The sequence below is a fragment of the Bombus bifarius genome, unplaced genomic scaffold (assembly GCF_011952205.1).
Source record: "Bombus bifarius isolate JDL3187 unplaced genomic scaffold, Bbif_JDL3187 scf7180000008048, whole genome shotgun sequence".
In the NCBI taxonomy this organism is placed as follows: Eukaryota; Metazoa; Arthropoda; class Insecta; order Hymenoptera; family Apidae; genus Bombus; species Bombus bifarius.
In genome coordinates, this window is record NW_022884414.1 from 486,119 (window position 1) to 512,706 (window position 26,588).

Consider the following 26,588-nt stretch of genomic DNA (forward strand, 5'->3'; position numbering starts at 1 on the left):
TGAACTTTGTGAATTTGTTCTTGTGGTTTTGAAGTTTATGTTGTCTGGTGCTTCTAAGCGTAAATAGTGTTAATTTTCTGTTATTTCTAGGTATAATGTGACTTGTTTTGATATTGATCATCATTACGTCTAGACTGTGAATGTCTATGAAATTTGTAAATGTAAAGAAATTTATTCCGTGTGTTAAATATTATGATGATTATTTTACTTTAAATATTTTACATATAAAGATATATATGCAAAAGCATATCGTGTATATTTTGTATACATTTTGTAGATTTTTATATCCTTAAATTTACCAAAAATATAGCAACATCCGCAATCTAATAGTAATGGTACTTATAACGACTGAGTAGTGTAATTTGATTCTCGTTATGTTTGTATCCTTATATTTATTAAAATTCAACAAAGATAAGGAAAAGAAATATGCTTTTCCTTTTTCTTTCGAAGAGTAAATCTATTGACAAGTAGCAATATATTTTATTTGCTTCTGTGAGTATTTTAATTTTATTAGAAAGATATAATTTACATTTAGAAGCTACAGACAATATAAGTTTCTAAAGCATTAGTGTTAGATCGAAAGACAGTTATATAAGGGTGAAACGATCAATTAAAGTTTATATTGCGTCGAATAAGGTGTTATAGAGAAATTTTCACGAGACATTGTTTCAGAGAAGATTTAATTATTCGTTGTTTATTTTATTAATATTGATAGCACAATTTGTGTTAGATAATTTGACATTTAAAGTACTTCGTTCATAATGCAGACTTCAGTCTGTTTGTTCTCTACGTTGCGTACGAGCAACATTGTATTCTTAAATGTTATTAAGTGAGTAAACAATAGGTGTATTTGTTTATAGTAAATTTGTATACATTATAACTATGTCTTCCTTACAAGAAAAAAAACCGGAGCAAATTTATTTGTATTATCGATAACTACAAAAAAGTTCTTTTACCACGATTTAAACAATATTTGGTCACGAAAGGGTTGATTATAATTACATATTAAAACTATACTGTTTCTCAGATCATCTCGAATATTTATCACCTATAACTAAAAAATCAAACTCAAAAATTAGGACGTAAAAGAGTTTTGTAATTTTGAGGCGAAAACGTTCCACAAAGAATCAACATTAAAAAAACATTATCTTCAACGAAAAAAATGAATAATTCTCCGAGACTTAAATATTAAATGAATATTAATCACATATATTTATACGTTACAAAACTTTTGTAACAGAAAGTGTATGAAGCTTTATGTACATTTAATAATTGGTTATAAAACATTTAAAAACGATACGCATATATATCGTCTATTATTTCTTCTAATAAATTCCTACTTCAACTTACTAAAATTTGATTTTCTTAAAATAATATTCACATTTCATTTCCACAAAAAGAACAATTTTTCATATGTATAACATGTACGAGATTCTCATAAAATTTCATTGCACGCCATCGTATATCGGTAGGTATATAGTAAAACTTAACGAAGAACAACAAAAATCATCACAGAAGAACGTTCATTCTAAACAAATAAGTACTATAATAATTCCACGTAGTTGCACATTTATTCCTTCATTATCTAAATTACTTCGTGCACTTTATCGTTGTTTCTGTTTCAGATCGCGAAGAGCAATTTCTCGAGCAATTCACGAATGCATCAAATGTGGAGCCTGCTTCTGTCACATGAGGAAGCTGGTAGAACACCTGAAGAACCTCCATGGTATCGACAGAGCCTTCAGCTGCGACGAGTGCGGCAAAACTTTCAGAAGTCCCATGAACATAGCTCGTCACAAATTAATTCACACTGGTTTCAAAAGATTCGCTTGCGACTTATGCAACTATAGATCAAACCAAAAGTCAAACCTCGAGAGTCATCGTCGAAGACACACCAAAGACTATTCCTTTAAATGCGAACAATGTGAAAAAGGCTTCTTCCTGAGAACAGAATACTTAGAACATATAAATGTTCATACTAGGAAGCAATTGTACAAATGTGATCACTGTAGCAAGTCATACCCTTACAAGAAGAACCTGACAAATCACTTAAGAACGCATCATGCGAGTGTCTCGCAGTTAGAATTAAGAAATGACGTGACAAAGAAGCACGTGTGCACAATTTGCCTGGAGGGTTTCACGCGAAAATTGTTCTTGGAAAGGCACTTGAAGCAACGACACGGTTTGTACGAGAAAATGAAGCATTTATGCGATCTATGCGGGGCAGTGTTGTCTTCCAAGAGGAGGTTGATGGTGCATAGGCGGGGCCACGTTAACGAGAAGATCGTAAAATGCGGTTTATGCGACAAACAGTTCTCTAGCAAAGAAAACCTCGCTGTTCATCGGCGAGTACACACTGGAGAGAAACCATACGGTTGCTCGCAGTGTGGAAGAAGGTTTACACAGAGGACTTCTTTGATATTACATCTTAGGTACCATTCCGGAGAAAGACCGTATCAATGCGCGGATTGTGGGAAGGGATTCGTTTCTGCGAGTTTCCTGAAGAAACATCGAAAGATTCATGAGAAAACTACGCAGCTCGAAACTTAATTGCGAACGAGATCGTCTAATAAAGAGATACGTGTGTGAGTTCGTAATTCTTTTTGTTATCAATGAAATTTGTTCGTTTTTAATAAAAGGATGATGATTCATACGAATAGAATCTTGTATTTTATTGAAAATCGTACTAGATGGTGATGGTGGATTTAGGTACGCGCATTTACAAAAGCATCGGAAGCTTCGTATTTTAATGTATGAATTTCAGTGTTGATTCTGATTATGAAACCATACATGATGCTTTCTGTAAATGTGTAGCTTTGTCAATGAAGGTTCCCTCATTCCAGCCACTGGGACAACGATCACGACGTGCTTAGCAGCTGCGAAGATTTCAGAATCAAGAACGAGGATATTCTTCTCGATCCTGGACAAAAGTGAGTTTTGTTAGATATTTTCTATGATCAGAATTAAATAAAGTAGTCTACGTTGTTACGCGTACATATATAAATTTCACACAATCATTTCGGTTACACGCAAGCAATTCAAATTGAAATAAAGGTTCATACACACAAATTCGAATAAAATCCATTTAAAAGACAAGAATCTTTTCCGATGACTTATTACAAAACTGGTCTATAAATAATTTCCTTAAACGTAAAGATAAAAGAAATAACAATTGAATGATCATCGATTTTGATAAAATTCCTTGATAAATAAGAATAAATAAAAAAATGGAACGATTTTCAATGATCCCACGGAGACGATTTCGATTCTAAACTAAACCTTTCAGGTTCGAGGGGAACGAGAAAGTCTGCGAGCTTTGTCAAGAAAAATTCCACTTCGTAACCAGATTAGTAGCTCATCTGAGGATCGTTCACGGTATCCATAGACCCTTCAAATGTGTCACGTGTGGGAAGACATATCCGCAGCAGTTTATGCTAAACGCCCATGTGAAAAAATCTCACACTCCTAAAACGATCCCCTGCACTGAATGCAGTTTCATGGGGGTGAATGCGACTGATGTGGAAAGACATACGAAACGACACCATCGAGAAATGAAGTTCACCTGTGAAATCTGTAGCGAGAACTTCGTAGACAAGGATTCCTTGATGACACACACAACTATGCATAACTTTATGCAGTTTCAACAATGTAACGCTTGTGGTACTACGTTCAACGACGCGTACAGGTATGATAATATTGTCCTATGACTTCATTCTAATATACAATCATTTTAATTCATAGTCACGCGAAGGCAACACTGTGGCGAGAATATATGAAGGCTACACATAGAGGATACGATAAGTTTATGTTGCAAGTCACTTGATGACTAATTAATTATGATTAGTCGAGAAGAGAGAAATATATTTATTTTAATTATAGATGATAAACTGAAAAAGTTTTATATAAAACCAAGAGAATAGCTAATCTCACGGTAATCGATATTTGCAAATTATATAAAAACAGATAGATAGCAAAAATATCGTGTTTCTCTCCTGTACCCTTCATACGTAAGTGGGGAGAGTCCTTGTGCCAAATTCTCAACAAATCTAACTCTTCTCGAATTACGAAACACGTCATATATCTCAATACCTTAAATCATTAAAAGAATTTTGCAAAATCCTAATCTTTCAATTAATTAAATTAGAAAATGTTAGATAATCTCAATCTTTCGATTATCATGTAGAAAATTTCACAAAATCCTAATCTCTCAAATTAACGTAGCCTAAAGGAGCATAACCGTTTGTACCACTACGATCCAACAACGTTGATTCAAGAGAAGCTCGAAGCTGACAGTCCGCAGAACACCACGGAGCACAAATGCGACGTCTGTGGGAAGGTTTACAAGTACAAATCGGTCTTGAAACAACACAAAGTGAAAGCTCACGGTGATATGCCAAATTACGAAAGACGTCGATATTTATGCGCTCTTTGCGGGAAAGAATTAAAAACCGCAAAAGGTCTCGAAATTCACAATCGATCGCACACCGGCGAAAAGCCTTATACCTGCGAGGTGTGTGGCAAGTGTTTCGCCTGTGAAACATTGCTCAGGACTCATAATGTCACACACACTGGCGAGAGAAAGTATTCTTGCGACCAGTGTGGCAAAGCTTTCACGCAGAGATCCACGTTGGTCGTGCATAAACGTTATCATACCGGTGAACGACCGTATGTTTGTCCTCGATGTGGAAAAGGTTTCGTCACCAGGACTGTCCTGAACACTCACATGAAGTCCTGTCGTTGAGGCCGACCAGACGATTGTTCGATATGTGAGAAACATGTTTGAGACAGAATAGGGGCTTCCGGTTTTGTTGGAAAGAATCCGGTGCTCAAGGTAAGACTGGGACTATTTCTACAACTTTTATAAGGCGAAAGTGTCATTCTAATTATACAGGGTGGTTGGTAACTGGTGGTACAGGCGGAAAGGGGGTGATTCTACGCGAAAAAAGAAGTCGAAAATATGGAATAAAAATTTTTCGTTTGAGGCTTTGTTTTCGAGAAAATCGACTTTGAATTTTCGCTCGGTACGCGTGCACTTTATCACGCCTTGTTATAACGGATCTCACTGTAGATTGTTGCCTAGATAGAAAAATTAAAAAAAAAAAATTTTTTTAAAATGTTTATTCTATATTTTCGACTTCTTTTTTCGCGTGGAATCACCCCCTTTCCGCTTCTACCACCAATTACCAACCACCCTGTATATACTGCAGAGCAATAAGTATTAGGACTAATAGGTTGGTACTTAATATCTGCTGATATTTATGATGCATTTGAATGTTTTTCTAGTTATCTTATATTAAATTATTTACCTCATTTGCGTCATTTGTGTTTCGTAATGTAGAGCAAAGTAAAACTTTCTTTGACTTTCTCGATGAATGTTATGCGTAGATGTCCTATTCGAGAATTTTAGCTTTACTTAAGGCTCATTCTTATTCCGTATTTACGATATTAAAAAAATGGTATTTTTTATAGTTTAAATGCCAGCAATTTGAAGTTACGGTTATTCAAGATTGAGTCTTGGAGATGTTCCTCAAACAGCTTACGTGAGAAAAGCCATTGTTCAAACATAAAATCGAAAATGTATTCGTATATTGTTTTTAAACTCGAAATTATATATAAATCTGCAACGATGGTAAAATTCTCGTAGTATATGTATTACTTGAAATACTACAAGTATTATACGTATTTCCACACACAATATTTAAATGTTCAAAATCGATTTTAATAGACCCAGTCTTAAATTGAAATATTTTAATTCCAAGATAATACGAATGGGGATTGCAGTATTAATTAGACAGAAAAGAAAAAAAACTACATTAGATGTTGAAAAGTCATAGTTCACAAGGAACTTTAAAAGAACTCGTACAAAATAAAAATCAGTGCATGACAATAAATAATAAAAGAATCCAATATGATAGCGTCTAAGTGTACAAGAAACAGACCTGCGATCCCTAAAATATTAAATTCAATTTTGAAACTGTGTCAGGCATTCTGTCAATAAGAATAGCCGACATGTATCGTATTCCCGTTGTTTCTTATTTCTATTCATCGAGCAGATTGACACAGCTCGATCGTTTAATACTGGGAGACCCTTGTGCAATTTATGACCCTTGAGGTACTTTTAGAAAACTCTCGTGAAATCAGGCCACCGTTTAAGGATATAGTCACCATTCATCTCAAGCGGATTAGCATCGAAATCGATCGCTTTTAAAGAAGGCAGCTTTTATCGTAGGTTCTTCTTATCGATGTAATTTACGTATATGTATATGCGTTCTCTTCTTTTATGTAAAAATTATGAAGGCAAATGTTCACGAAACAACGAAAATAACGATACGAATGATATTTGTATTTCTTAAGAAATTTTTACTCTTTTTAAGAGATGCTACTCTTAAGAAAATTTTAGAAACTTTTCTTTATAGATACATACACGTGTGTTTTTTAATGTGCAGAGTTAGCAAATACTTGGAATCTCTGCGACCATAAAGCCGTCCTTGATACTAGTATTAAGGTGTAACAAGCCGTTTTTAACCTAGTTGCACTAGCAAAAGTATCGTGCTATATCGTGGATGTAAAGTATATCGATTGAAGGTCACAGGGAAAAATATGAAAGATCCTTTTTGTTTTGTTTCTTTACAGGGGAACAATTTTCGAATTTAAGAACACTGCAAAAGGATATATTACACATCACTAGATCTCGTTTTATTTTGTTTTGATGTTAAATATGTATTTTTGTTGCATATCCGAATGTTTGAAAAATATATTTCCTTTCAACCACCGAGCACGATTTAAAAATCAGCTAAAATGGATTTGTCATATTTTTTCCTGCGTGCTCGATTAACATCATGCAAGGTACGATTTTACGATGATTGTAAGAAAAATATTTTCTTCGTCGATAGTAAAACTCGTAGAATTCTTACTTAAAAGAAACACTTGGTTTAATCGATCGGAAGTCAATCATATAACAATCGATTTTTATCAATCGAAAAACAATAAAAATTCTTCAGCTATTAGTTACTCTCTGTTGTTCGATAAGAATATAATCCAACTAAAAATCGACGACTTACTCATCGATTATTAGTTGTACAAAAAAAGACCATCATGAAATTATGTGATATATTTAACATCTATTTAAACTTGTACTTTTTTATACACTTTTTTAAATACTTTTTATACATGTGCTGATTACGGTCATTCATGCTGTACAAACAGCGAGACAATTTTTCCTAAATCCCGTTTATTAAAAGCTCTGAGATAATGCTAGCGAATACGAATTTTTTATTATTATTGACTGCTTCTAGATATTTCTATAAATTGTTACTGCCAGACTATTTTACAATGTCATATTTATTATTAAATTAACTCACCCGATAATACTGTCAATGATTTTGTATCGACAATAATAAAGCGAAAAAAATGATTTCACAACAGCGTAAGTTTATTATTGGATTCTCTGTTTCAATTATTATTTAATAATTAATAATCCTTCGACATTGAAAGATTCAATAGTGTAGCACATATTATTTTACATAATAATAAAAGGTAAATTTAGTAATGAAAAGGAAACAAACGACAAATGTCTATCGAAATAAATGCCAAAGATCAAAATAGAATCAAAAGGACAAAAAGAATAAATCGCAGAGAGATAGAGGGCATTGTTTTATTTTTTGGCTGTAATAATCAGAGATATGAGTGGGACAGATACCGGTGGACAGGTGGGAAATTAACATTTTAATAGAACACCAAAACCGAGGCTGGATCTTCGATACGAAAATCTACTCCTTGTTCCATCATTTTGTGATCGTAATGGTAGTTTATGTCGTTCAATATGGCACGATTTCGGGCATTAACATTACGTGGCTTCACGTGGATCGTACGAAAAACTATTTTATTTTTTTTTTAAACATGAATAATATTTTAATGCTGTGTTAACTCTTAAATGAAAATATACGATTTTAAAACTGAAATTGATTCTATTGAATAAATGTTTGGATTCTTACGCGTCTTGCTTTCAGCTTGAAGCTGACAGATGTCCCGCAGGGTATCAAGACTTCTTATTATACCGTCGTACTGTAATCTCGTTAGATGTTTACAACGTATCAGCATGGAGACCAGCAAATCGTCGAGCATCTCACGATTGTTTCTGAGTTGTAACATTACTTCAGCTGTAACGATATGGCCATTAATCGTAATTATTCTTATAACCAACAAATATCATATAAAATCGAGTAATTAAAAATATTTTTCTGGAATCCTTAATTTTCTAATTCGGATTGAAAAATTACAGTAATAAAATTTAATGAAATTTACTAAGATATTTAATTTAATGGTTTATTTAATTTAGTAGATATTTAATTCGGTTTAATAAAATATAATTAAATTGTGGACATTTATGCAAATTCATATTTCTGCAAATATAATTAAGGAAACGGCCTTATAAACCACCTTGTATCTACATTTTCATATATTTTATATGTCATACGCTTTTTTGCGTCTTCGAATTTTCAACAAATGCATAAACATTCACGATCTAGTTGTAATCGTTCTATTTTTAATACAAGAGCTGCTGAACGATACGTTTGACATTTTCAAACCATTAAACACAGAAACAGTGGTTCGTTTCAATAATGTGTAGAGTTACACAATTGGAAGGGGACAATGGCCAAAGTACCGAGATTCAGCGAGCTTTATTGCGACAGTTACCGCGTCAAGAAATAGACCATGCGAGATCCGCATGAGGAAACGTCTCGTGGACAGTGTTCAAAGCGTGTAGGATTTGGAAGAATTTATAATACCGAGCGTGTTGGTATAATGGGTAATAAGCAGTCCGACGGTGCTTCTGAAATTGCGAGATCTACTCTGATCCCACACGTGACCGCTGAACATTTGAAACCTAGCCAATGGCACACTGGGCAGCAGGAAGTAGCACATATCTTCGTAATGGGATATGTTAACTGAAAATCAAACTTAACAAGCTAAATTATGCATTGGATCACTCATTTTCGTCGATACATTGAGCGATTCTTTTAACATGATTTGTGTCTATATCGAAGCGTTTAATTACTTTTCAGAGCCGATCTTACCGATTCTTTTCCATTAAATATCCTTTTGCTATAGATATCTTCGTGCTTTCTAATATTTTATTTACATCTGACACTCAATTCATTTTTACTTTTTACCATATCAATCGTCATTCTTTAGTAATGCAACCGAGTATCGATTTATTATCGGAACATCTATTACTGGAAGGAGCAATTATCAAAAAATTGATTAGTAGAAAATTCGTGAACGATCTCTTGTAAGGAAGATAGAAGAATAAAAATACAAATATAAAAGACTGTTTGATTTTTAGTAAAAAAGAAAACTTTTGTTCTTATGCAATATTCATGTTTATAAAATATTTTGAGATAAATGATCTTCTCTCGACTAAAAACATATAGCGGTTTCATTATCTGAACAGCGTATGATTAATCTAAATAATCAAGACTCTATTGTATTTTATTTACTTGAAACTCATTAACAAAATACATTTTCAAAGTCGTTGAAATTTCTATAATAACTAATTGAATTAATTTAAAAATCTGATATTGGTTGCTTGATCGATCATTCATGTAAAGAAATCAATTCTGGAAATTTTCTTCGCGATTATATCAGAAAATCATAAGAATCGCTTAATGCGAACAAAAGCATATAAAATATGGACGACGAAATGTTTTAAAAAAACTTCAATAGCTAGGTAGAGTGGCGTAAAAGCAATCATCTATTTTTAAATCGAATTTCTCAAGCATAGTTGTACTTGATTTTAAATTGCTCGAAGCACAATGGAAGCCTTCGCAAATTACAAAATGTAATAACCGTGAAGCACCAGCTCGATATTGCCTCGACGTAGGCGGAAGGAAATCAATGATTACTTTTACGTCATTCTGTATCATATTGTACCTATAGTATAAGACACTGTGAGCTCAGGGCATACAAGCACTAAATTGTGCCAGGCTGTGTCAGTGATCGTGTGATGTCTGGAATCCGAATCTCTCACTGATATATGCAATGTCTTCAACACTCTCGGGGCTGCATTGGTCAATGCGTTTAGAGTTTGGTCGGATAGAGCTGGATAATCGAGCCTGAGTATCGTCAACGCGCGAAATCGGCCCAACAGACGCAGATATCTGTAAAATTTGGTTTATGACAAAGATTATATTTGTCAAAGTTAATGTTTTCTTTAATCATTTCGAAACTAGTAATAGTGTAACAGTATGACTCAAGATAATGTTTATGTACCAAGGTAAAGATAAGATCACCGAATTATTAGAATTTTTCTGATAACAATGAGATACACTGAGATACAGGATCTTATTAGAAATAGAATGAGATTAGCCATTTTTAATACTATCAGAGTGACAAGAAAAGAACACTTAAAGTTTGTCGTGGAAATTTTATAAATTTATAATAGTATAGATATATGTTGTTTTATCAGGATATCATGATTAATTATTCTTATAAAATAACACGTCGACGTGATTACAGCTGATAACAGCAGTAGAGAAAATAATGATATTTTTAAATATTATTCACAAAGTATAAAAATTCATGACTTCATTCAATACAGTACTTCGGCGATGTAATTGACGTGGCACTGTCAGAAATTGTGTAATATAATAAATATCTGTGTTAATCTGTTTAAATTGAGACTAAGAAAATAATATGTCTCAAGGCAACTTTTATCTTAACTTCTTAGAAAGAAACTGGGTTCAAAGAAAATTTCATTTCGAAGAGATGAATGATATCAGAGTATCTTTTTATACTTTCTGGAAGAAACAATAATCGACAAGGATCATTTTTGTTATGAAACTTTCAATTCCTTTGAATAAAATGATAATTGCGAAGACATAGGTCGATCGATGGAGCTGCTTCACGTGCCTTGGATTGCTATGGGGCGCCTGCCATTCCCGAAACGCACCCCGAAGATCTAAATACGCCAGATGCTCGGTCGACCCTTTGGAAGCACTTGCGAGAAGTCGCAACACGTCGCTCACTCCTAGAGTCGCATTCAGCAGGCTTAGCGTTTCCAGATTGTGCTGACAGCTACATACGTAAATGTTGATTACGTTAGTGAGGATCGATTAAGAAAAGTTGAGCAACCATGGCAATGGTTAGTGTAACATGGCAATGGTGCATCAGAACTTAAATAAGGAATAAACCCAGCTTAGAACGTGAAAAAGGTATGTTTCAAATTTATGTAAATTAACCTTTTGTAGGTAAATATACCTTTTCACAGTGCATAGACAAATTGGATCATTTATATCCAAGAAAACTGTTCTTTTTTACTCTCCTAAGCTCTCATCGAATACAGTAAAAATTCCATAAAAACAAAGACTCGGAATTAAGAATACGAATGAAATGTTGCAGTTTGCTTACGGAAGTTTACAATTATATTAATTCGAGTAAATTTTATAGAATAAAATCTATCAAGCTTCTAAGAAATAGGAAGGTAATTACAGTTTTTTGGAAATTTTTAAACTCTTTTTGTTCTATAATATTTCATTTTTGAAAGATGCGACATTAAATCTTTGTTTTCTGGAGAAAAACAATTCTTACACCTAGTAAGTGATTTATTTTTAGTATCTATCTAGATTTCTGATTAAATCCTCAGATGCAAGGCTGATTAATTACCCTAAAAAGTTTGCAAGAGCATACAACAGTTTGCTTCTATTTCCCCATTTACAAATGAAGATCCAATCGGTGAGTATCAGTTTCTTCAATTGGACGTTCTTGGCTCGTACAATCGTAAGAAAGTCAGCGCCTGCCTCAGCTTGAATATTACGAGTTATGCGAGCTTCTCTTGGCAAGAGATACGGTCGTGACCAGGCGAGTTCTAAACTTCGCATATGCTGTCCATATTGTGCCTAAGCGAAACGTAATTATCATCGAATTTCGATAGATTAGATGCGATAAAACAAATTTCGTAATCGTATTTTTCTGTATACCTGATTTTAGTACTACTGTCAATTCCTTTTAGGGTAAAAAGAATGTCAGATATGCAAATATAACCAAAAATTGTTATCGTTTTATCAAAAATAATCTTTATCTGTATTTTTAATTCTGTTTAACCCTTTCTAGGTCGATTTTCCTTTTAATTATGAATACAACAACATAATAATAAATAGAGCCTATAATACATTAAAATTTGAAAAAATGAATAGAATTTTTTAATTTATTAGTTCATTTAATTTTGTATTATTATTAACGCAATTACCAAAATGATCAAAATGATCAATGTGTAATTTCTCACAGAAATTTTGTAAATTCACAACAATGCATTTTTGTGGATTTGAATGATTATTTTTGTAAAATATATGGATAGGAAATCGTTCTTCTCCTTGCATTACATACTTTCTCGTTTACGATAGAATCCTATGTTGCAAAAGGTGTCAATGATCCCGAAAGGAATTAAAACAATTTAACGGTCGTTTTGAAAGTCTCATTAATTATTTGAAATGTATTGTTTCGTTAATTTTGAAAGGGTTAAACACCGACGATTACTCTTCAAAAAACTCAAAATTTCAATTTCACACGTTCCATTAATGAATCGTGTGACTGTAGTATAAGAGAATGGATATTAGATATTTTATTTTTCACAAATGTTTGCATACGGCTAATTCTCCCGCCAAAGGGAAGTCACCACGCAGATCACGGTCGATGAAGACTGTGATGGAACGCCAAAGAACTGGCGATGAAAGTGCACGGTTCCATGGCCGACAGACTTGTGCAACATTGGCACGGTCTCCATGACCGAGGTGACTGAATATCTGCGTCAGTATCAGCTCCGGCAGCTGATCCCACATCTCCCAGTATCAGCTTGGCCCGTCTTCATCGCTACGTAGCTGGGGCAGCTGTCGCAACCTCGTCAAGTTCTCTTGTCCTGCTTCGCGATATCGATTCGATCGTCATTGAAAATTGTACGATCGATTAAGTCGAATTCATGAGATACTAAACGCTTGAATTTACATTCAAATAGATCTCGATTGTTATTAAAAATCGTACGATCAATTGAATCAAATTCGCGTGATATGAAACGCTTGAATTTGCATTCAAATCGAACTTGATTATTTCTAAAAATCGTGAGATCCATTTATAGAGTGAAATATACGAAACATTAAATGGTTGAATTCAGTTTCAAATCGAATTAAATTGTTATTGAGCGCTCGAATTAGCATTTAAGTTGATCGTCTATTTTCAATAAATTTTGATTTAAAGTTGCTTGGAATTATGAAAGGAGAAAAAATGATAAAAAAAAGTGTAGTAATATATATTTTAATAATCATAGAAATATTATGTGACCATGTTGCCGAGGTCCTCGATGCAGAATATAATAAGAGGTATGACCAGTCCCAATTGAACTTTGCATTCTATAGATGAAATTAATAAATGTACGTGAGCTTCGTTACAATGATATCACGTTTCTTTTGTAGCTATTGAGCAACTGCTAAACGAGGACATTGAACAAGGATAAAATTCTTTTCTTGCTGCTACCTTATATTTTTTTAATTTATCAAAACTTGGAATTTTAAAAAGCTGTCTTAAAAAGCTATTAATAGCTTACCACTTTGACATAATTGAATTGAATTGAATTAAAAAATCTTTTAATACTTGCTAGCGCTCTGCTCGTAGATCAACAGGAACATAGTAACTTTATGTAAGATCAAGGATCGTTTAAATCTGCTTTATAGGATAATATTTTATCTGCTCTATAGGATAGTAAATTTTCCCGCTTATTCGTTGCGGTAAATTTAGTATCAGAGAACGTCATGAGATGGCGTTGCGATAAGCGAGAAGTTGCATACGCAGTATGATTCATAATTAGTACAGGTCTATAGTGCATTCAGTGCACATGTACCGAGAAATATGTGGGATTGAATGTACAACATAAATTTACAACTACGCAGTGTCAAGGTCTAAACTGATGACAGATCGTAGTCACTGTCGTCACTGAAAAGCGATATTATATATCCCTTAAGAGAGAAATAAGTTCGCCAAATAGTTACATAATCGTATAATCTTGGTCTTTGACCCTCGGTTCTCGGTTCTAACCTGTCCACGTGCCGTCTTATTGTTAGCACGAATAAGACGAACTTTGTTCAACGTAACAAATTGTGAATTTGTTCCAACATTGACGAAAGGTTGATTAGTAACGTTGAACTATAATATCGTCAGTTTGTTTAGAATATTACATGCGTCCGTAAAAAGACGGTTATTGACGCTGTTAAAACGCGAGAATGAAGGAAGAGGTAAATAACAAAGAGCTGGACAAGGATCACTGGAAGCTTGAGGCGCAAACCATTATCAACGACGTAAAACAGCATGTAACGGACATCAAAATATCAGAAAAATTACGAAATAACAATCATTTCCTCTACTTAAATTTGATTACATTAGAGGGCTTGAAGTTTTGCATAGAACTATCAAGTGCTGGTTTTACCATCGTTGGTAACGAACACGACGACACATCAAAGAGAGAAAGCGAGCACTACGAAACGCCCTACAGCTTGTTGAATTTCGTTAGCCCGCAATATAGAGATTCCTTTGGAAATTCGCTTGTTCATAAGCTTAAACAATTAAGTAACTCACAGTGAACAAATTTAATCAGAATTTTTTAATAGTGAAATGAAACACAGTTAAATATAGATGAAAATAAAGTGCTAATTCCAATTGTTTGAATACACACACATACACACATCTTTCAACAATAAGCGTTTAAAATCTAAAATAAATTATGATTCTCGTCAAATGCGTTTTCTCTTTGCACAGCACTCATTCAATCCGAATCTAGCCGAAGATATCCGAGTGCACGGTAATTTGCAAGGAAAGTGTCGTACTCGATACATAATACCAAATCTTGGAACTTCCTTTTGGCATTATATGCGCATACATATACTACCAAGAAAGTTTTCTCTAGCTGACAAAATTGCATCCAATTATCTACTATTGTTGAATATAATACATTAAACAGAACTTGTAACATATACGATTTTTAACTATTGGTACATAATTTCATTTAATATATAAATTACTTTCATTTGTCTTCAGTAAATATAAATACATTAATATAAATACATATCTAACACAACGAAAGAATCGGTACGAAAACAAGAATCTGATATAAAATAGACAAATTCATCATGTGATATTTAAATGAACTAAAGTAACTAGTGAAATTTATTTGATTACACTGTAATTAAAAACATATGTAAATAAAATCCATTAAACTTATATAAATGCGAAGTGACACGTATACTGCTAGATACGGTAGTGCAATACCAATCGCATCTCCATAGAAAATATCCCTAGGAGTCGAAAGATCAGTCGGTGCAAGTGGTAATATATCGGTTTTGTTTACCCCCTCCTCTACGTTCGTTGCTCTGTGTTCCGTTTGGCGTATTCCACTGTCGAGTTGTGAAGTAACGAAGCGGTTTCGCCGAATGTGTCGCACCGTGTGCGTGTTCCGTCATGCTCCTGAATGAGTTTACTGTCGATTAAGTGCCTAAAGACGAAAGAATGTATCACGTTTGTTGATATTAGAGTGGCTAGTGCTACGATGTCGAATGGTGCACGATGACACGCCCGTGAAAAACGATAACAGAGCCTATTATTTGATTGACCAAAGAGACAATTGAGAAAAACGCAATACGCGAAAAGGAGCCCTGCTTTGTGTATTCCCAGTGTGACATTCGTTGAAATAAAAACCATGCTTCAACCAAGAGCTACATACATCAGGCGGTAAAGAAGGTGAGGGACGAAATATATTTCGGTAAATCGAATGTCGAAGAACCGCGGAAGAGCTTTGACAGGTCGTTTGTTTTTGTTCGATAGTCGTACCCCGTTTCTCAATATCAGCATGAAAGGGGTGGGACAATTACTTCCCATATCTCTTTTCAACCTATATAACCATGGACGATATCGTATGTGTGGAAATGAGTCGCGATAGTAACGTAATATCACAGGTCGCTAAATATTCGTCGATTCTTCTCTGACGTACATACATGCGTATTTTAAATCTTTACATGTTTCCACATTTTCTTTTCGTTCTAAATAAATATTGTATTTTTTCAATGAAGCTGTATTTGTTAAATAGGAAAATTTAACGAGACTCTCTGTGTTTCACGTATTTGACAATTACGCGAGGTGACATTGTTATTTTTGTCAGAAATTCTTAGTTTATATAAGAACCGTTGTGTATCGGAATTTGTGTTATTCGGTTCAGAAGATTTTAGTCGACATTTTCTTATTTTTGTTGCATTAGTTTTCTGCTATCTTACGATTTCCCTGAAAATTAAAGTATGCAATGTATGCATTTAAATTTTGATAGTATTTACCACTACATAAAATATGCATTCTTGTAGAATTAAAATAAAATAAAAGATCCTGTAATGGCTGCAACGTTTAATTTGTTTATAACATGATTTAATATAAAATTCTACATTTAATGTCTAATTATGTACACTTATGTATATCATGTTGTTTTGCGCTTTAATTATTACAAAGTACCATGAATAACTTTTTTTAATGAATAGAATGAATATTTGTGCTAGATTGAATATGATTGATATTTATGAAATGGATAATGTGCCGATATTTTTTATTGTTTTACATTGCACGTGTTTTTTCCGCGTAATATGTTCGTCATACTTCGAAAACAATGCCGATGTTCTAATTATGATAATCAAAATGATTCATCAGTTAAAGGATTGGATTAAAGGTGATAGAATGTGAAAGAAGTAACTGCATGTAATTTTTTTTCAGATGTTTTCTTAATCTCAAAATGAGTTTTGATGCTAGACAATGTTATTTTCTTCAAAATACATATTTTTGGTAACATTGTTAAAGTACAATATCAATATTTGATAATAACGTTTTTTTGATATTCAATAGTCATGCAGTTTTATTTAGTATGTGCTTACTGTCAGAAAAGTAGGCCAGCAAATTTGTTACAAATGTTAATTAGATATGGATGACCTCTGTAATGACATGAATAAATTATAGCAAATATGAACTGCATCAGTGTTTGAACTAAACTTCCTATATATGTACTATTTTTGGATAACACATATAATTGACTGTACATACAGGATTTAGATTAGATAATATCACTCTTAGAGAAAATTGTAGCTCAAAATAGGTATATAGGGGTCAAGTAAAATAGAATTATTCTGTGATGTATTCTTTCATTTTCTTCTAACATTGTGAATTTTTTTTTATTAATTTTCTATTTCAATAAACATCATTAGTTTCATGTAATTTTGTATTATATTGATTTATTAATTTACTTTGTCATATTTTCTTCGTATACATTTCATTTTGCTAGATCATATCATGAGAAATCTTATGATTAATATTGATAACATTTGATAAACATAGCTTTTCTTGATAATGAGAACATACTATATTTATTTGAACGATAATAATGATTTCAGAATGAATGATGCACCCAGTCTTTTAGGGATTAATATATTTTAATTTCTTCATTTATTATATCTTTATTTACTGTTTAATAGTAATAATATTGAAAGTATTACTTATATTGATAAAGAGGAGATATATTTATTGATAGAGATATATTTTTACATATATATAGATTACATATACAACAAATTATTTAAGCTCATATATTAAGAAGATTTACAGTCTTACTAACACAGTTAGGTAATCATTTTTTCAGCAAAAGGAATGGCTAATTTGATGATAACTACGTCAAGTAAGAATAGTCCACGCAGTACATCACCTAACAGAGGAAATACATTGACCTCACCTCAACAATTTTCAGCTACTTTGGAACATATTTCAAAAGCACGTAATGCTTCACTGTAAGACCCAATTTTTTGTAGATATTAATATGTATGCTTACATAAATTAAGATTAAAACTTCTTATTTTTTTGTAGTATTTTACATGAAACTGAAACATTAAGCTTATGCTTCAATATGATATAATTAATGATACAATATTTTGTACTTACAAATAAGAAAAATAAGTTCCTAAAAAAAATAAATGAAAAATAAATAAAAGGAGCACAGTACAAAATTAATTTGACTTCGCAGTTCCCAAACAGGGGAGGGTAGTACAGGCAGTGGAAGTAGTGGTGGTGGAGGCAGCTTCAGCATGAAAGGTAGTAGGCAAAAATCACCAGGAACTGTGATTCGAGTAGATGCTATGGATGAACCAAATACCAATTTAATCACTGCCGAACAAGACGAGTTTGTGCCAAATATTCACCTACCAGCCGATGACGAAGGAGTATGTGTTTTAATATTATAAAATAATAATAATTAATAAATAAAAATAATTTCATTTTCAGAATGTTTGATACTTTTTAATGTACTGTAATGTAATTAATATTTTCATTTTTAAATAACACATTCATATTCATTTAAGTTCTAATAATTTATAACTCTAATAGTGATATGTTATTATATTTAAAATTATTGTTAAAGTATTTAGATCAACAAAATCGATACCATTGTGTTTTTAAATGTTTATTACAGTAGTAAATATGATTGTATATGCTTATATAAAGTTACTTATGTAATGTGAAGTTACGGCATGTAATTACACTGTACTGTACTACAAGGTCATCAATCACTACTGTATAATCAGGGTTATAGGTTAAGAAATTAAGTACCTACTTGCATAATATTGTAAGTGGCATCAAAGTTAGACTATCTCCACAGTTTCAGAGTGCAACCAAAGTACAAGTTAACAAACAATGTGCTCAAGGAAATGTGTTTTGTTAGTCATAATTTGTTTCTCTCTTAGGTTTGTGTATTTTAATATAACACTACATTTGTTTATAGGAACAATATCATGCAACACAATCGTTCCTATCAAATGGCTCCTCTGAATTAATAACTGATGATGTTGACTCTAACTCTGCTCGTGTTTGTCAAGCTATTGAGCATATCCAAAGTAAAATTGCTAAAACACGAGAACTTATAAGAATAGAACAAACCACACGTGATGGTAATTTTCAGCAATTATCAGTTAATTAGTATAGTGCTGAAGTGTTAAAACAATTATATGAATTATATGAAGGCCTTTATATAATCGCAATTTATGTCAGAGTATGTATTATAAATGTGAAATTTATCTAATGTCCTTTTTATTCCAGAAAATGTAAATGAATATCTAAAATTAGCTGCCAATGCAGACAAGCAGCAGCTTACTCGAATCAAAGCAGTATTTGAAAAGAAAAATCAAAAATCAGCGCACAGTATTTCTCAACTCCAAAAAAAATTGGATAGTTATACAAAAAAATTAAAACATTATGAATTAAATGGTGCACCTACAAGTCACAGACAACCCAGAGAAGTGCTTCGGGATATGGGACAAGGACTTAAGTAAGTATATTTTATCTTTTATCAACTGTCTGTACTGTATTTTAATTGTGCAATAAGCAATCAAATCAGAAGTAGATATATATATATATATATATATATGGATTTTTTATTAATGTGGCTGATATATTTAAATAATCATTAATAGATCTAAATCTGAATTAATTGATATAGATTTTTATTTATTTTTATTTTAGATATTTATTAAAATGTATATATTATATTAATAGTTTATAAAGCATATTTTGATTGTACGTATTATAATGTATATTTTATAAAAATATGATGTATGTTATTCCTGTTGTTGCTGTATGTGCTTATGTGCTTATTTGAAAAAGTAAAAGTATTAAATTAAATTAAAAAACTAGTATTGCGTATTATAATTAATATGCTAAAATAAAAATTTTACACTGTAGTGACAAACGTGAAAAAGTGTTCCTTTAGTGTAATTTCTTTGTGTTCTTTTCTTCTTTTTATCCAATTTCTGTTTTGTTATCCTAAATATAGGGTATGACACTTTCATCTAATTTAAGATTCACTTCCAGAAACGTGGGTGGCAATATTAGGGTTGGAATCAGTGGTTTTTCAGGGTGAGTGTTGGTGTGAAAATAGACTGCAATGGTTTTTTAATCATTTCATCATAACATTTATTATTATAATTAAGTTTTGACTATATTATCATTTTATAAAATAAATATGCAATGAATGAAGTACAACATTTATATATAGGTATATATTTATATATTTAAGCCAAGCACATTCAAATTTTAGTATGTTCATAAATATAAAACACAAATTTACATGTTTTAATGTATAAGATATTTTTATATAAATATAATAATTTTCCAAAGCCAATTTTTATAAAATTGGAATATTAAAGCTATTCCTGATTTTTATTTTTCTTATATGTTTCAGAAGTGTAATGTCCAAACCAAGAGAATTTGCACATTTAATAAAAAACAAATTTGGCAGTGCAGATAACATAAATACTTTATCTCGTGAGTAATTTTTATTACAAATTATTTTTTTAATTAATTAACACAATTTTGTCCAGATCTTATTTATTGTTTAATTTTTTAATAATATTTACTATGGAAAGTGTTAATTAAATCTTTGTGTTTTAAAAGCTATCACTAAGCACATATTGACCTATGCTAATAAATTGTGATACTACAAGCAATAGTATGCACGTTTCTTTTATTTAAAATACATATACATATATATGTAAATACACTATTAAAATCGTTATATTATTACTTTAGTTGCTAATATGTTCATTATCCCAGAAATATAAATTTTTATTTATCTGGAATAAGATGATAGTATATATATATATATATATATATATACTATTATAAATTACTATATATATATATATATATATATATATATAGTAATTTATAATGTATTGTAGTAATAGTACAATATCTTCTTACTCATTTCAACATTAAACAATAAATAATGTTTAATATTTTGCTGTCATGGCAGTTGAAAGTAGTAAGTAACATTTGGGCTAATTTTCTTACTATATCTGTTTTTTTATATGTAAATATATCATACATGTCTTACTTCGTAAAATCTTAATAATTTTTAACACTATATCCTTTTTTGTTGTATATGATAAGGTACATAAATCTTATATATTTACACATTTGATGAATACCTACCAGATAAGCAAATTTGATGTGAGAATGTTGTGTTTACATATTGTAAGCTTTATATTTTTATTACTACTTTGTGTTACTTAATAATTTTGCCTTGTCTTTAGTGGCTTTCACATATTCAGATGTTTGCTATTTTATATATTAGTTATCCAATACATCAGCAAAGTATATTAAACACATATGTGGACATGAATTCAAAGAACAAAAATTATAAAGAAAAAACAATTTTTGTATTAGTTTACAAAACATTTTGTGACACATTATTGATGCATTTATATACAACAAAAATGTTTTTGAATTATCATTAACTGTATTTGAAAGATAGGAGTGTTGCAATACGAAAAAGCATACAAATTGATTAGTTATTAGCAGAGGCAGAATAGTTTGGTATTGGATAACATTCTAACTTGCGACGTCTGTGTCCCTGCAGATGGCTCAACTTTTTATGTAAACGATACACCGCGTGCAGGTAATGGAGATAACGCTAGTGTTGAAGATGAAAAGGCTCATCATGGATCAGCGACGCTGCCTGGAGGGTGTAGTTTGGGATCAACTCATAGTGCTGCGGCAATGAAATTTCCATCCGAAGAAGGATCCGAATGCTCTAGTGTTACAAGTGAAAGTGGACCTGGTAGTAGGGGGCAAGCACACACATGTCACAGTAGTAATAATGCTGCACTTAGTCTTAAATCTATTTTCTCTGAACTACAAGAACATAGAGAAAATTTGGAGAGAATGAAAGATAAATTAGAAGGTTTGAAGGTTTGTTTCTGATGATTTAAGAAATAAGTAATGAAACAGAACAAATAAAGAACAATAACATGTTTGTATACATCATAATTTTAAAATTAATTTTTTCCTTAAACAATTTTAGAGTTTGCAACAAGAAGTGACATATCTTTCCCATGCTTTGCAAGAGGAACGTTTTAGAAGCGAGCGTCTGGAGGAACAAATTAACGATTTAACTGAACTGCACCAAAATGAAGTAGAAAACTTGAAACAAACTATAACAGATATGGAAGAAAAAGTGCAATATCAAAGTGAAGATCGATTAAGGGACATACACGAAATGTTGGAGAGTTGCCAAACTAAAATTTGTAAAATGGAACATCAACAACAACAACATCAACAATATGTCACTTTAGAGGGTCTGGATAATAGCAATGCAAGGGCGTTGGTTGTAAAGCTCATAAACGTAGTATTAACTGTGTTGCAAGTTATTCTACTTCTTGTTGCAACAGGTGCTGGTATAATGATGCCTTTCCTTAGGACCAGGTACAGTTATTTCATATTGTAAAGTTATGTTTGAGTTTTATTTTTACAGGAAAATAATCTATTAAAACCAAAACAAAATATTGGACATTCCAGCTTAATTGCATAAGCTTTTTGAAGTAAATTTTGTTTACTTCAATATATATCATCTTTTTTTCTTTTTTTCATTTATAGTAAACAGATAACCATTACATTTTTTATCAGTTTATATTTCTGTTCCATCATCCTTGTTCCGTTTTCATTCACATACATTTCAATTCATACTTCATCACGTACATCGCCATCTGATTTTACTTTTGCGCACTCATTGTTTTATTTTGTTTTCGCATCTCTGTTGCAGTTGTACTAAGCCTCATTGTTTCATGTGCAGGGTGCGCATATTAACAACTACGTTTGTTGTATTGGGCATAGTATTTGTGCTCAAACAATGGCCTGAGGTTCACGACGTCGGCAGTCACCTCATGCGCCATCTTAAACAGACTCTCGCCGTCAAGTAGCATCGTAAGTAAATCATTATTATTTTTATGAAAATTTTACAAATTATAAACGTACTAGTAAAAAAATATGAAACAATATTTTATGTCCTTTAAGAAATCTATTTCATATAAAAAATTTAATGTTCTATTAATTTAGAGTATAAAAAATAATTTATTTTAGGGTGGTATACTTAAATTTACCATACCCTGTGATGAAGAAAAATTGTACACAATGATCAACATTTTGGACCCATTTATCAGTGCTGTAGTTTTGGAGCAATAATAGTAGGTATATGCGTAAATGACTTCATTTATATTTTAAATTTGATCATGTTCACTACTATTATATTGAATCAGACGAGTGATTAAATCTATTTGATACTGTTAATAGAATTACAATACACAAAACATATTTTGCTGTGCAAAGTGTTTCACTTAGGAAGAAGAGATTTAGTAGAAATAATAAACATAAAAATGTCTTTTGTCCCTTATGCAAATGTTATAAATTTATTTTGCGATATTTTTATCTTTATTTGACTAATTTTGCTAAAAAATAATACGTAATGATTATGATTTATGATAAGAAAATAAAAATTTCCATGAAACATGAAAGAGGCAGTAAATATGTAACGCTGTACACTGATATTGCTTGATTACATACGGCACATTGTTAGAAGAATTTACTCTAATGTCATGCGATTAAGTTCATTTTTACACGAATCATCAATTAGCATGAAATTTAAAAAAAAAATATTGAACAAGCGAAAGTACTGATTAAAAGATAGAAAAGAAAATTGTTCTATCATTAGTGTCTGTGGGAGGTGTTACCACCATTTTTGGAATTATAGTTCGTACATTTGATATTCTAGTAAATTTAAATTTGTGTAAATTTATCAAAATGCACATTTTGAAATAAAATATTTATAATTACAATCGTCCAATTGCTAAACAATGATATAAATTAAGAAAGCAAGAGAACACTTAAATAACTGTAGATATTCTTCATGTCAAAATGTATAAAATATGTGATATATTCCTTAGTGTTGGCAATGAGGTGGGGTAATTTGATTCTTATATGTAAGTTACAAATTATATATTCATGAGAATACAAAAATGTAAAGGTGAATAGAAGTACTTTTAGAACACTTAACATCAAAAGAGGACCAACATGTTTCATTCCTCTTATTCTACATATAACGTTAATTTGTTTCACATACGACGTAAGAAGGATACACCTTTTGAAATAAATAGCATTAACTGTTATTTGTACTCTCACGAATGTTTTAAACCACCACAGACACAAGAATGCATACATATTATATTGAATATAAAGAAATGAACCATGACAGATGTTGAAATGAGAGAAAGACTGATGGACTACATCGCTGTTACAGTTGTGAGTAATTTAATATTTGTGGCAATTTTGTGTTGTTATTCATTTAAAAAAATGTTAAAACAGTAAAATGATTGAGAAAAAATTTTTTTTAAAGTGCAACGGTAATTACAAAATGGTACAATTATACAAAAAGAGATAATTCTTAAATTAACATAGGTGCTCAAATCTGTGAGTGTATAAAATATTTTGGTCTACATAATTTTTTGATTCTATTATCGCTACTTAATGGCGAAATATCATTTATTTCACTAATTTTCTAATTTTCATCTTTCTGCAAGCACAGTATCACGAAATATAAAGTTTCATAGCCTAATATTATTTTGTGAATATGTGACAAGTAAAGAAAGAAATTATTTTTCGATAATTATAATCTTTTTTTATTGCTTAATACGTAAAATTCTCTTTATGTTTTATATAAATGCGTAGTTTCTAATTTGTATTAAGTTCATGCATTAGGATTTTTGTTATATGTTGGATTATGTACCGTTATCGTTTAGTTGACCTTGATAAGATATGAGAAATTGTTTTTAATTGACAAACAAAATCTGTAAATAAAATAATGTTTATGTAGCAATGTATTTTCTTTTTTTCTAGCCTGTTATTCGTGAGTACAACATCAAATTTCCGAACTTTTTTATTTAACGCCATAATTCTTTGAACTGCTATTTATATATGTATTATTGTCGCACCTCGTATTTTATTGTTATAATCACTGCTTTTGTAATATTTGTTCAACACAATTTTTATAGCTTATATATGTTCAATGCAAATACTGCCAAAAATTTAACATGAAAGAAATTGATAATTTACGAGGGATATAAAAATTAAGTTAATTAAAATTTTATGTTTATATTAAAAACCGAAAAGACAAGGAAGTTTGATCGTGTATTTATAACTTGATCAGGCAAAATTTTGTATTTTAACGGACTGCGTATATTTTTTTCTTCAGATTCATTTTCTTTATAATTGTATTATAAAAATTTATTCAATTAAATTTATTCATAATTATAATAATGTTTCCTTCGAATAATTCTCTTGCGTTCCTAAAAATAACCGTTTCTTATGTCTATAAATTTATAAATACGTCGCTGTGACTATACTAAGTTTACATATAAGCGTAAAAGTTAAAAATCAGTTTTGGGATCAATATAATGATATATACAAAATTATAAAACAATTTTGTGTCTCCGTATTCTTGTACTAACTCTACATTTGCAAAAAGGAGTAAACAATTGCAACAATGATACATTACTGATATATTAAGTCTATTAGATTCGATGTTATATTGATTCTGCAAAAAGATTTCTAATTTTTTACGTTGTTTAAATCAGATTTTGACTAAAAATATATGTTTGTTATTGTATAAGTGACAACTAGACAAAATATATAGGGTGTTAGTGCGCTTATATATTACTATAATTACCACTATTGCGTAAATTTTCTTTCGAAGATTGTATGCTACTTATTATTAATTATCAATATTTATCTTTATAGTAAAAAGTTCTGCCTATATGGATAAGCAAACGATCGAGAAACATAAAGTGCAAGAATTGTACGTCCGATTCCCTGTTTGTAGTTTCGTATTCAGTAAACGACACCCTATATGTATTGTATAGCTTTAGATCGTGGTGCTTTGTAAGATACACATATAATCCAATATTAGAGAACTTGTTGATATCATCGACCACTGATTTAACGAGGGCCCCTACCTGCACGCTTAATAAGGACATTTACATAATAATGTGTGGACGTAGCAGAAAAAAGAAGCGATTAAATTAATACAAAAGAAAGAAAAAATAAGGAAAGAAATTATAAATATTTGTATAAATAAAAAATTGCACACATGTCAAACAACGACGGACGTATTTTGTATCTTACAATGTTACATTTTTCTATGAGTTTTTCTTTTTACCGCGGCTATTTACAATTTTATATGTATTTTGTATCAAAAAGCTTCATGGAGGATCGTAAAGCATATGCTTAAATAAGTTGCGTAAAATGTTAATGTAATCCTGGAACTTGATAATCATTACTCACACTTCCCATAATTTTAGGGGCCCCCTATATATAATATAGAAAGGAAAAAATAACGAAACAAATATATTGTCATCGATGCCTTGCATAGGTAGTTAATGTCAAATTATAGATTAAATATTTGTTGTCAATTGTAGGACGATGTAGGAAATAGGAACAGCGATTGTAATGGAAATTGTTAACACGCTAGACACATACACATGCATATATATGTATATTATGCATACACACGAGTGTACGTATGTAATAGCTGCATAACAGGTCAGTGTAATAATGTAGTTAAAGACAAAAATAAGTTTATGTCCATTTAAAGAAAAAGATCAACGTACGCGCGTAATGCTCGTATTATGTTATTGCTGCTAAATTTT

At 31.2% G+C, this 26,588-nt stretch overlaps 4 protein-coding genes across 16 annotated transcripts in view; 3 read left to right on the forward strand and 1 right to left on the reverse strand.

Moving 5' to 3' along the window:
- LOC117208018 overlaps positions 1 to 7,425 on the forward strand; it is a 66,950-nt gene extending 59,525 nt beyond the window's left edge. Inside the window, exons 9-14 of the mRNA XM_033448822.1 lie at positions 1,604 to 2,547; positions 2,648 to 2,751; positions 2,844 to 2,930; positions 3,287 to 3,685; positions 4,222 to 4,831; positions 5,470 to 7,425. Coding sequence (XP_033304713.1) covers positions 1,604 to 2,547; positions 2,648 to 2,751; positions 2,844 to 2,930; positions 3,287 to 3,685; positions 4,222 to 4,741 — 2,054 coding nt within the window. The 3' untranslated portion in view covers positions 4,742 to 4,831; positions 5,470 to 7,425. The remainder of the gene's footprint in view (positions 1 to 1,603; positions 2,548 to 2,647; positions 2,752 to 2,843; positions 2,931 to 3,286; positions 3,686 to 4,221; positions 4,832 to 5,469) is intronic.
- Positions 7,426 to 7,640: 215 nt separating this feature from the next.
- LOC117208023 (F-box only protein 39-like) lies at positions 7,641 to 13,776 on the reverse strand. Its single transcript, XM_033448845.1, has 7 exons — positions 12,645 to 13,776; positions 11,665 to 11,897; positions 10,912 to 11,076; positions 9,934 to 10,160; positions 8,790 to 8,948; positions 7,995 to 8,159; positions 7,641 to 7,877 (listed from the first exon to the last, which is right to left on the reverse strand). The coding sequence occupies exons 1-7, from the start codon at positions 12,834 to 12,836 to the stop codon at positions 7,726 to 7,728; spliced, it is 1,293 nt and encodes a 430-aa protein (XP_033304736.1). The 5' UTR covers positions 12,837 to 13,776; the 3' UTR covers positions 7,641 to 7,725.
- Positions 13,777 to 13,841: 65 nt separating this feature from the next.
- LOC117208022 (GSK3-beta interaction protein) lies at positions 13,842 to 14,779 on the forward strand. Its single transcript, XM_033448844.1, has one exon. It carries the CDS (start codon positions 14,268 to 14,270, stop codon positions 14,622 to 14,624), a length of 357 nt encoding a protein of 118 aa, XP_033304735.1. The 5' UTR covers positions 13,842 to 14,267; the 3' UTR covers positions 14,625 to 14,779.
- Positions 14,780 to 15,098: 319 nt separating this feature from the next.
- On the forward strand, positions 15,099 to 26,532 carry LOC117208020 (transmembrane and coiled-coil domains protein 2). 13 transcript variants are annotated; one of them, XM_033448827.1, is made up of 13 exons: positions 15,099 to 15,777; positions 16,792 to 16,860; positions 17,708 to 17,852; positions 18,086 to 18,281; positions 18,839 to 19,004; positions 19,153 to 19,381; positions 19,924 to 19,968; positions 20,294 to 20,376; positions 20,867 to 20,875; positions 21,473 to 21,804; positions 21,917 to 22,317; positions 22,655 to 22,815; positions 22,972 to 26,532. In XM_033448827.1, exons 2-12 carry the CDS (start codon positions 16,821 to 16,823, stop codon positions 22,809 to 22,811), a joined length of 1,803 nt encoding a protein of 600 aa, XP_033304718.1. In that variant the 5' UTR covers positions 15,099 to 15,777; positions 16,792 to 16,820; the 3' UTR covers positions 22,812 to 22,815; positions 22,972 to 26,532. The 13 variants fall into 13 exon arrangements, with proteins under 13 accessions (XP_033304718.1, XP_033304723.1, XP_033304727.1 ...); XM_033448829.1 differs by having other exon boundaries at positions 15,100 to 15,777; positions 22,685 to 22,815; XM_033448830.1 differs by having other exon boundaries at positions 15,100 to 15,777; positions 21,512 to 21,804.
- The last annotated feature ends 56 nt before the right edge of the window (positions 26,533 to 26,588 follow it).